The 11,859-nt window shown below is 34.9% G+C and overlaps 2 protein-coding genes across 5 annotated transcripts; one reads left to right on the top strand and one right to left on the bottom strand.

Moving 5' to 3' along the window:
* The first annotated feature begins 2,603 nt into the window (after positions 1-2,603).
* Positions 2,604-3,858, top strand: LOC142541460 (uncharacterized). The gene has a single exon (XM_075647995.1). It carries the CDS (start codon positions 2,821-2,823, stop codon positions 3,694-3,696), a length of 876 nt encoding a protein of 291 aa, XP_075504110.1. The 5' UTR covers positions 2,604-2,820; the 3' UTR covers positions 3,697-3,858.
* Positions 3,859-9,144: 5,286 nt separating this feature from the next.
* LOC142542635 (uncharacterized) lies at positions 9,145-11,812 on the bottom strand. Of its 4 annotated transcripts, none has more exons than XM_075649376.1 (3): positions 11,484-11,812; positions 11,024-11,390; positions 9,145-9,578 (listed from the first exon to the last, which is right to left on the bottom strand). In XM_075649376.1, the coding sequence occupies exons 1-3, from the start codon at positions 11,504-11,506 to the stop codon at positions 9,444-9,446; spliced, it is 525 nt and encodes a 174-aa protein (XP_075505491.1). In that variant the 5' UTR covers positions 11,507-11,812; the 3' UTR covers positions 9,145-9,443. The 4 variants fall into 4 exon arrangements, 3 of the variants coding, with proteins under 3 accessions (XP_075505491.1, XP_075505490.1, XP_075505492.1); XM_075649375.1 differs by having other exon boundaries at positions 9,145-9,531; XM_075649377.1 differs by having other exon boundaries at positions 11,045-11,390.
* Between the last annotated feature and the right edge of the window lie 47 nt (positions 11,813-11,859).

Below are 11,859 nucleotides of genomic sequence, written 5' to 3'. Positions count from 1 at the left end.
ATTTGTGGTTAAGTTTGAACTCAAATTCTTAAGATAAGAAACGTCTTTCGAAGTTAAAAAAAATAGATGTTCCAGCACATAAAAACGTAGGGCCCAAGCCCAAAAACCTCCAAAAATTCTACAAATAATACACTCTTCATTCTCAAGGTAATTTCTCATTTTACGTTCAAAGAGATAACTTCATCTGGTAATCCCACAAATCTTGATTTTTAGAAGTTGATGGGGTGACAGTTGTCTACTCTAAGCATAGTTTGGTACACGTGATAGGATAAACATGTGATATATAATATAAGGATAAGTTAATGATAAATAAGATGTAGGATATTATATTTAATGTTTGATATGATTTTAATAAGAGTGATTAAATTTATATATTAGATTGTAATGACAAAATTAACATTATCATAATAAATTTTATAATTTCAAAGTTATTGCTTGAGTTCATATTTTTTATCTGTTAATGCGCCGATAGTGCTTGCATGATTTATTTATTTTTACCTAATTTTATATATTATATAATATGATAATTGAGCTCTTGATTTTGTGAGTCAAGTCAAATATCAATGTTTAAGGTTAATCGAGTGATATTTATAAAAATTATTTATATAATTATCTCTAATTCATTTATATAATTATCATATTATATAATATATAAAAATAAATAAAAATATTTATTTGATTTTAATTTCTACCTACTAGCATAGATTTATAAAAATCATTTATAAATTGAGGGCAATTAAGTCATTTGTAGTGTATTTTATCATTAAATTAAAATTATCACACCTAATAGAAGAGACATTTTATCCTTCTAAAAAATTATTTATCAAGGGCCCATGATATTATCATGAACTTTTTAAAAATGTACCAAACATGAGATAAGGAGGATTATTTATCAATTTCTTCCTTATCACATGTACCAAACTATGCCTTATTAGCTAGCTAATCACAAGATCCCTACGAATGGGCTAATACCATTTATTTGGCTACATCAATACTAAAAAATTCTATGCAGCTCGATAGTAAAGAGAATTCATTTATGTACAACAGATAAAACTTCAAATTCAAACTACATTAATTATATATATATGTGTGTGCGTTTGTGGTTGTGTGTGGTTGTGTGTGGATGTATGCGCATGCACGCGTTTGTCAGATAACAAAAGTGCTTAATTATCATTATCAGATGAAATAGCGAGAAGTTCATTTATGTTGGGCATTAAAGAGCTGACCGGAACGTAACTGCAGAAGCGGGGTGCATGTGGCGCATTTAGGTGTTGTAGGGCGAACGAGAGAGACTTGAACTGGGAAGTAGCTCAGATTTTAAATTGCCGTAACTTGGAATACTAGCCCATTGATGTTGATGGAGCTATCCTCAAAATACGATTCACACACAAGAATTTTAATTTCTAGTTTAAACTTTCAAATGATAAATGGTAAAAGTCTTGTGATTTGAGAATACTATGGATATCTTGAACTAATACAAAAACGCAGCAACAAATAACAGCAAGTCGAGGCAAAGATTTTCCTTTCTCCGCAAGAAGAAATTGCCCGTATAAAGTGATATACGTTGCAGGCAATCGTCCCGAAGATACAACGACTTCAAATCGAGAGTTCGCAGCACTTCAAAGTTTCGAAACCAGCGAATAATATTATGCAACAACTTTTAAGTATAAAAGAGAATAAAATGCAGCAAGATGGCATGAAAATTCGAACCTCTTGAATGATGGATGAGAGGACTATTTATAAATGATCACCGGATGCGTAGAAGAGACACGTCTTTCCAGACCGGATGCGTAGAAGAGTGACAACTCTAGTCAAGGGACACGTCTTTTCAGAAACAGCGTTGCGCGCACTGCCTTGTTATGTTCGACGGCTCCAAATCCAGCAACAAGTGTGCATCCGCGCAAGATGTGGCGCACTAGCGCGCCTAGCTCTATCCAATGCATCATCTTGACTTTATTTTTCAAATAAATTTGGTCCAAAAAGATTAATGTTTGTCAAAAACCGCACCGAGCCGGGCCGAACCGAACGCGTGTGTTTTACCGAGACACAATCTATTATACTCTTCCCCTTTCTAAAAACTTCTGGTACCCCTTGAGACCCAAACTCATAACTCAAACTTGAAGATTATAAGGAAGACCCAACTTGTCTCATTTTCTGATGTGGGACAAGTCTCACTCCCTTTTCTTTTCAACACTCTTCTTAATTCATTTATCCAACAAGTCTTTTATTGGTTACCAATTAAAAATTATTATTCTTTATACTAAAAATATTACTTATTTTTTTGTGAATATGAACATAATTGACGAATAAAATACAAGTGAAACCGTCTAACAAAAACTATTACTTTTTCTCCTAGTCACCTCGATCAATTGGTTCAAACCCATATCTCTTATGTAGGAAAAGACAATTATATAAGGTTTAAAATGTACTGTCCATTAATAACAATTATCCAGATTATAAATGGAATTCTGTGGAATCAAATTTGTGTTATGTGTACTTCGATATTAAAAAAATGATAGAGATGTAATACATAATATAATACGAACTGATTGATTTGATTTATTATATTTAAAACAAAAAACAAAGATTTTGCACTGTTCATTAAAAACTACTGTTGCCATGTCTCTGTCTGGTCGATTTCCTTGCCGACTACAGAAGGCCGCAAAATCTCTCCAACCTAGCTAATAAATTCATGCAATCTACGATAGACCTCTTTCAACTTAATTCTCATTAAACACACTTACCCTTCTCCAAACTCAAATCTCCGCCGCCGGGACGCCGCCGTTGCTCTATCACCAACTCTTAGCTGAAAAAGTCCCGATGGGAAGCTGCATTAGCACCAACCTCACCTCAGTACTTCCGAAGACAGTGAAGAAACATCGCAAATCGAAATCGAAAAGTACCAGAAAACAATTCCGTGGCACTGGCGGCGGCGAGGCTCGCGGCATATCCCCGCCGCACACTGTACCATTTTCATATGAAGAAACAGTCAAAGAAGTCCTCTCCGAAATCCCCACCGTTGCTAAACAACTGTCACCTTTACCCAAACAAAACGAAACTCCGTTCATTAAGGCCGCCCATTTTTTGACAAACTTTTCCAAGATTCCATATGAAAAGCACCCAGAAGGTACCGTCAAGAAGCAACCCTGCGTGGCGTTCGCGGCTAACGAGCTCCCGGAGGAGATGCCTGAGATCTGCAGCACCCGTGGTGGCGGTGTTGGTGGTTTGGAAAAGATCAAGGAGAAGAGAGAAAAGAAGAGCAATGGAAACGATATAGTCCTCGATGTATACCAAAAGTCTCCGGCGAGGCTCAAGAACCGTCCCTCTAGCGAGGTGAAGGGGGAAAAGACGTTGGGGAAATCTCCGGGTAGGGCGACCGAATCTTCAGTGGATCGTTCAAGACCCGGATCCATATCTTCGTCCGGGCATGGAAAGAGAAAGGACATCGGTGAAATCTCCGGAAGACGGTCAAGGTCTCCGGTGAGCCGAACGGACGGCGGTTCGTCGAAAACTGATCTAGGCCGGAGCCCATCATCCAGAAGATTGGGGAAATCTATTGGACGGGTCGGGTCCGGGTTGGGGGATAGACTCCGGAAGGTGGAGGAAGGGAAAGAGAGTGGTCGAGACAAGTCACTGACAAGTAATGAGATGCTTGAAAACCCAGTTGTATCCCTGGAATGTTTTATATTTCTCTAGTGTAAGGGGTGTGTAGGGATTGTAAATATTAGCTTAGTGATGGCTATTTTGGTCTTTAAACTTGTCTTCCTCCAAGATTTGTGGTTTATTAAACAGTGAAAGTCATAGGTCGTGTTCTTTTTTAAAACAAAAGGCTGTGATTTTTGAAGTATGGAGGAAGGTACAAGCACATCTCGAATTGTGATAAATGTTGACTTTTAAAATAAATATTTCTAGGTTTTGTATCATATCATTTTTAATTAAATGAGATATATATGAAATGAATTTCAAATGATCTTTAGTTTTTTTAAAAAAATATTAAATGATTTTTGGTATTTTGAAAGATTAAATAAATTTTTTTGTTGGATATATATATATATATATACTATCAATTAAGGAAAAAACTTGAAATAACTCTTTCTCTGAACTTTTTTCTTCTTCCGACTTCTATCACTGCTATTTCTTCTAAATCATGACAACGTTCAGGTATTTTTCAGTTCGCATGCATCATAATTTGTGCGAAATTGTTGCAGATATCATCGTGATATCCTAAAAATAATCGTTCATATTGAACATCGGTGCATCGTATAAGGAGAAAATATATTTTAAGAAAACTATAACACGTTATAGGTTTCGATTTGATTTCGTTTTCTTTTAACTTTATTTCTGCAAGATTGATATGCATTGGTTCAATATTATATGATGTTTAATTTATTATATTATTAACTGTATTGTAATTTACAATTGTAACACTAATTCATCTATAATCATATTTCAAATATTATCCTCATTTCCCAAAAAAAAAAACTTTAAACATATTTGGTTTTTGAAATATTCATTATGTCATATGTCTTTCAGATATAACTAGTGGTTCGAATGGCTCGAATGGGCCAAGAATCACTCTGTTTAATTCTTAAGTCATTGCTCCTATTACTGCGATGCCAGTGAACTATGCTGACAAATAAGAGAAATTCATTGGATCGAATTTCAAGAGATGACAGTAGAAGATGTTATCTTACTACCTTGAAATTTCCAAGGTTTCTGACTGATGCTCTAGACCCTATTGAGGACGAATGAGATATTAAGAACGTTATTGTTGCTGATACATAACACCATTCAGATTTCTTGTGCAGATATTATGTAATGAATTGCTTTGCTGATTCACTATATAATGCGTAGTTAAAAGAAACCGGCTCGAGATTTGTGGAATCTCTGGATCGAGAATATAAAACCAAATATGCAGGGACCGAGATATTTATCGTTGGCCGATTATTGGACTACAAAATGCTGGAATCCAAAACAGTGATCAGTCATTTTCAAGAACACCAAGTGATCTTGCATGATATTCATGAAAGGGCGTGATGTTGAATGAAACTTTCCAGTTGGCAACCATCATTGAAAAACTGTCTCTGGCTTGGAAGATTTCAAAAATTATCTGAAATATAAACGAAAAGAGATTAATATTGAAGAATTGGTTGACAGGCTTCATATTAAAAAAAACAACAAAATATCTGAGATAAGGATTTTCAATCTTTCTATGGTTAAATTCAACATCGTTGAGGATAGACAGAACTCAAAAGTAAAGATATTGATTAGGTCAGAAGATATCAGTAACAAGTTGGGACCCAAGAAAAATGTATTCGAGAAAAAATTCCCAGGAAAATGCTTCAATTGTGGTGATATGAGTCACAGAGCTCCTGAATGCAAGAAACCAAAGAAAAATAGATAAATAAATATGGTTGAGGTCATGTCTCAAGAGGTTTCTCATATAAAATATATGTGATGTTATTTCTGAAGTGAACTTGGTGGGTTCAAACCCATAAAAATGGTTTATTAATATTGGTGTCACTCACCATGTGTGCTCTGATAAGGAAATGTTTGCGAATCTTGATGAATTCGAGAATTGTGAAAAAGTGTACATGAGAAACTCTGCTACATCTTATATCAAGGGTCAAGCAAAAGTGATCTTGAAAATGACTTCTCAGAAAAAATTGACTTTCAACAATGTGTTGTGAATCATTATTTGAAAAAAAATGATGAATACATTGTTGTTGAGTTCTGGTTTACTAGAGAACACGTGGGACGAAACTATTTTAATAGTTAATTACCTTTTAAATAAGTGTAGAAAGAAACAAAATAAAAGTCCACATGAGTTATGGAAATGAAGAACACCTTTTATCAATACTTGTGAGTGTGTGAGTGTCTTGCCAAAGTAACAGTATCTGGCCCGAATAAGGTAAAAATAGGACAAAAAACTGTTGATTGCATTTTTATTAGATATGTACAAAACAGTAGTGCTTATCGTTTTTGGTATTGAATATCAAATATCTTATATCCACAAAAATACGATAATGTGATCAAGAAATGCCTCGTTTAATGAACATGCGTTTCAATACAAATTTAAGAAGAATCAAGTTTCTCTAAAACAACATATCTGACAATGGAAAACGAACAAGAAATTCATAATGAAGTTGAACCCAAACATAGTAAGAGAGCTTGGGTGGAAAAATCCTTTGGCCCAGATTTTTTTTACTTTCATGTTCGTAATCAAGGATTACCATCAACATGAAGAGCTTGAATACTTTGACACTTATTATTCTCCGGTAATGAGAATAACATCAATTCGAGTGATACTTGCAATTACCACTTGGTGGAATCTTGAAGTACGCCGAATAGATGTAAAAATAGTTTTTCTAAATGAAGATTTAGAAGAGAAAATTTACATGAAACAATCTGAAGGCTTTTCTGCGCCTGGACATGAAAACAAGGTTTGTAAACTGGTGAATTCTTTGTATAGCTTAAAACAAGCACCAAACCAATGGTGCGAGAAATTCGATAAAATCGTGATAGACAGTGAATTTAAGATCAACGAGTGCGATAAATGTGCACATGTTAAAAACAATGAAAATGCCTATGTTATGTTATGTTTTTATGTAGATAATATGATTATCATTAAGAGCAATGATAAGATGATTAAATCCACAAAAAATTTGTTGAACTCAAGATTTTGTATGAAAGACATAAGATATTGGCTCATGTGATTCGTGGAATTAAAATCCACATAATCTCATAAGGACTTCTTCTGAGCCATTATGTTGACAAAATTTTTGAGAAATTCAACAAGAATGATTCTGCACTTGAGAAATTCAACAAGAATGATTCTGTATTTGCTGTAACTCTGATATATTTTAATCATTATCTATCGAAGAATCAAAGTGAATGAGTGTCTCAATTAGAATATTCTCGGGTCATTGGAAGTTTGATGTACTTAATGATTTGTACAATACTAGACATCACTTGTGTAGTGAGCAAAGTGAGTATATTCATGAGTAATCCAAGAACTGAACATTGAAAAGCAATCGTGATATTGCTAAGGTACACTCGTGATTATAGAATGCAGTATATCATATATCATGCTATAACTAGAGGATAAAGCGATGCGAACTGGATATCTGATATGAAATACTCAAACTCTACTAGTGGATTTGTATTCACACTAAGAGGTGCAAAAATTGCACGAAAATCTTCTAACTAGACTTTAATAGTCAGATCTACAATGGAATTTGAATTTATATCCCTTGAAAAATGTGATGAAGAGGCTGAATGGTTAAATCCTATTCTTAGAAGATATTTCTGGATGGGAAAAACCTATGATAACTATATGTATTCTTTGTGATAGCCAATTTGCAATTTAAATGGTACAAACCAATATGTATAACGATAAGTCTAGACATATATATCGTAAACATAATATCGTATGACAACTACTCTCAACTGGAGTTATCAATGTTGATTGTGTAAAGTCAAAAGATAATCTAGCGGATTCACTGACCAAATGGTTAAACGGAGAGTTGGTTGTGTAACCATCTACATGAATGACACCGAAGCCTTATAATAAATTGGTGCGTAGGAAAACCAAACACATGCTGATTGGAGATCACAAGAACCATGTTCAATGGGGTAACCTAATTGCACTGATTTGGTGAATCACTATGGGGGAGTTATCCATCATCCATTTCTAAGGTGAAACGGTAAATTTGGAGGATAATTATATGACTTTTTATGATTCTTATGTGTCAATAATTGAGCGGAACAATATTGATTATTCTTAATTTAGAATCAGCTATTTGATCGAGAAGCGGGATTGCTTCGAAAGAATTGCATGGCTCAATTTTGGATCATCTCGCAGAACCAGGCGTGTGGTCATTGTCATAAAAAACAAAATTGTGATAATTGAACTATATCAAAGAGAATCTTGTGTGAAGTATTTTTTAAATTACACAAAACGCATAACAGTTCAAGGACACCACGTCCAATGTCAGCTAATAAATAAAAGTATTTTCATAAGAAAATGTTCAAAGGGTCACAACTACCTATCATATGAAATATTCAACTCTTGAACTTTTATCATGATAATTTCCATATACCTTTAAATTCTTATTCATATGGGGAATTGTTGATTTTTCTTATAGTGAATGAAAATTAAATAGCTCATATATTGGGCTTGAACCATATCATTTTTTATTAAATGAGATGTACATATATATTGGGTTTTAAATCACATTTGACTTTATGAAATGTCAAATAACCTTTACTTTTTAAAATGTTAATAATATTTGCTTTTATGAAAGAATAAATGATCTTTGATTTTATGAGAGGCCAAATAACATTTTATGAATGATTAAATCACATTTTTTTTTGAAATGTCAAATAACATTTGACATTCTGATTTGACATTCTGAAAAGTCGATTTTTTTCTTATATGTATTCATATCCTCTTCATTTTCAAAAAGAAAACTTGAAAAAACTTCATGTCTGAACTTTCTTCTCCTCTCGATTTATGTCATTGCAATTTCTTCTAAATCGTGATAAAATTCAAGTAATGTTCATCTCTCTCATATCAAACTTTCTGCTGAGTTTTTGCAGGTATCACCATTGCATCCTTGTAAACAATTATCCACAATAAACCTCCGAGCACCATAGGAGATGACAAATATATTTTAAGGAAACTGTAACATATTACATACCTCAGTTTGATTTCGTTTTCTTTTAACTTTATCTCTGCATAATCGGTATGCATTAATTCAATTATTATATGAAGTCTAATTTATTTTACTATTAATTGTATTGTAATTTACAATTACAACAGTGGTTCATCTATAATCAATATTTCGAATATTATGCTTAAAAGCTCTTGATTAATCATAGAAAGGTGTAATTAATTTAATAAAAATCCAATGGAATGAGTCAGGAGCCGAGAAGCTCAAGCTCAATCTTATGGCTCTGATCTACAGTCTACGTGTATCGCAGACATTTTCAAATATGAATATTGGAAGCAGGAGTAAATGAAAAAAAAATGGATAGGATTTGAATGAGTTTATTGTCAATTCTAGAACAAGACAGTGAAGTCCACTTCATTTGAAATGGTCCACTTCATTTGAGATGACATTTGCGCTTTCTACCAAGAACTTCCACCTCAACCGGACTAAATGTTATACCAAATACTTGCACCTTTTTAGTTTCGAAATATCTTATAAACAAAACAAGCGAAAAGCGCAAATAGCTAGATACAAAAAGTCTTGGAACTCGACTAGATTCAACACTATATACAATTTTAGAAACACTAGTCAAGTGCTAGTTTATAGATTATATACGCGACATCAATTCATCATATCATAAAGTTCAAGTTGGGCTCAATGTCTAAAGATATCCACATTCTAAATACTGGCACGATGTTTTCAGGTAGAAATCGGTAAAAAAGCAATACTTTATAGTCGTTCCTGTTGATGGGAAGGCCATGAAACCTGCTCTGGAGGCAATGGAACAGGGGCAGGATTTGCAATGAACTTTGGAACACTGTCACCGGGCATCACAACAGAAATAACTTTGGGTTGGATAGATATCTGAAATCCCAACAAAATTTAGATGAGAGTTATAAAAGAGAAATGAATGGTTTTAATTTGGTGCTTAGAAGCAGCACCTTTGGCCAAAAACCATCCATGCTGTATCCCTTGGTGATACTTCCTCTACATCATATGTAAATTTCCTTCCCTATTATAACAACACCTTAAAATAAGGACTGATCAAACCAAAAGCGGACTAGTCGACCCTGATTATTGAGCTTAATTGCATATGTATCTTACCTAAAGCCTAAATCTCAGCTGAAGTCATAATCCAGGACATAAAACTTTGCATTCTTGCGCATGTTCTCCAATGTAAAGACAGGGCAGTTCCTTTCAAGGCACCATATCTTACTAAACTCACATGTAAACACTCGTGGGAACATACACAGTTGTTGAAGCTATTCAAGGGCTTCTTTGTATGATATGATAAAGGTGAATGGAAGGAAATAACTGAACAGAGAAACGATGAAATTCCCAGGATATGGACCGATTACATCAATCATAAACAGCGATGATGGGCACTGGGCCAAGAGCAGATTATATACATCGTCGAGACTGATCCCCAGAACAAAGAACCGTAGTCAGGCTGATCGATCATAGCTTCAGGTATACTGTATCAATCCCACCTCTGAACATTTAGCATGTTCGTATTGAGACAATGCAACAACAAATGTAGTACAAGACTTGAAATGGAAATGTAGACCAATCGACCAGCAAAACAATTTCATGGAAAGGCTGTTTCTGTGTATGTTTTGCAGAGCTCTGATATTACCAAGACTTTTTCTAAAACCAGATCTCAACAATCCTAAAGTTGCCTAAATTTTTTCCATATTTACTTAAAGTTTACTCTTATCTAATTTTGTTCTAGGCAATAGCTTACCAAATACCGATCAACAACCAGGTTTAAAGGGGAAAAAAGGGCATATTATTCCCGAATTCCACTAGATAGATCCATAGCAAAACTACGTCAATCAGAACCTACAGATTTCAGGATATTCGCACGCACACTTGCTCTTCGAAAATTCTGGGCCTCATGGGACCTATAGAGTCCGGAAACAAATGCCTCGAAAACAATAGCACTGCATGTGTTATATATATCATAGTGTTCTTGTGGGTCCGAACAAAGACCCCTCAAAGGAATTATACAAGTTGCTTCACTCAACTCTGATTTCAATATAATTTATTTGGATTTTTTCCCCTCCACACTTCAGTCAATGAAAAAGAGAATGCAGGTTGGGAAACAGAAAAAACGTGAAGAAAAACTAACTTTTAAAAATAAGCAATGTTGTCAAATAGATAACGTAGGAAAAGGGAAGAAAAAGGAAACTAGAAACGACTTTCTGTAGTAATAGTAATCATCACCAGACAACTATCACAATTTGTCATCGGAAGTGTCAAACATACCACCGATATGGCAAAAACAGTGAAACGAATAAGAAACATACTTTAGGAGAATTAGAGCCGACCTTAGAATTTAAGCCTCCAACATGACTTTGCGCCTCAACGTCGGAAAGTCCCCGTCGGCCACCACGGGGTGGCGAGGCCTCTGGTGAGGTAGTTCTAATGAACTTTTCAAATATGGCCATCACAATAAACATGGAAATGAGAATAGCAGTGGCAACAAACCCAAAAGAAACTGCATTCACAGAATTATCAAAATGCGTCAGATGTTCATCTCTCTGCAAGTACAACGGCGCACCACTAGGCGCCAGCGGCAGCTGCCATTCCCCGAAACCCTCTCCTTCACTTCCCATATTGGAACGTAAACTCCTCTTCAAGTATTTCGCCTCGTGCCCTCGCACAAGAGTTAAGCTTCAGCACATTCAACACAGAGTTATTCCCAGCAAGATTCCAGCTTTACCATCTTAAAAATTAAAACAATGGATTTTTGTGGGTAAAGCATACCCGAAAACACACTCTTTCAACATACAATTGGGACAGTTTAAGAAGACGGGCGGAAGCTTTTCCAGGGGGCATGAACACGCATTTTATGAAAGCACGAGTCGTTTCAAATCGTGGTGATGCGCAAGGTTCTTTGACTAAACAAAGACAGAGAGGTGAAGACTAGCAACATGGGGTGACTTGAATTTTTGGAAAGAGGCGGAGATTGGAAAAAAAAAGTGAAGCTTTGGGATTTGGAGCTTAGAGGGGAAATCGATTGCCTCAAGTCTTCAATGAAGGATTGGAAAACAGCGTACCTCTGATGCTGCCGCCGCGTTTTTTGACATCTGCCTAAGTTTAGCATTGCCACTCGCTATAGCATATATAATATAATTGAATA

This window comes from Primulina tabacum, chromosome 4 (genome assembly GCF_025594145.1).
Source record: "Primulina tabacum isolate GXHZ01 chromosome 4, ASM2559414v2, whole genome shotgun sequence".
Lineage (NCBI taxonomy): Eukaryota > Viridiplantae > Streptophyta > Magnoliopsida > Lamiales > Gesneriaceae > Primulina > Primulina tabacum.
The sequence above is the reverse complement of the archived record's forward strand: the minus strand, read 5'-3'. Positions and strand labels throughout refer to the sequence as shown.

Bases quoted from the DNA above. Each gene is read 5' to 3' on its own strand.
- LOC142541460 (XM_075647995.1), top strand. From the start codon at position 2,821: ATGGGAAGCTGCATTAGCACCAACCTCACCTCAGTACTTCCGAAGACA.
- LOC142542635 (XM_075649375.1), bottom strand. From the start codon at position 11,506: ATGTTGAAAGAGTGTGTTTTCGG. The intron at 11,391-11,483 runs GTATGCTTTACC...AATGTGCTGAAG, and splicing joins TTGAAAGAGTGTGTTTTCGG to CTTAACTCTTGTGCGAGGGC. The intron at 9,532-11,023 runs GTATGTTTCTTA...GCCCGGTGACAG, and splicing joins TCGGCTCTAATTCTCCTAAA to TGTTCCAAAGTTCATTGCAA.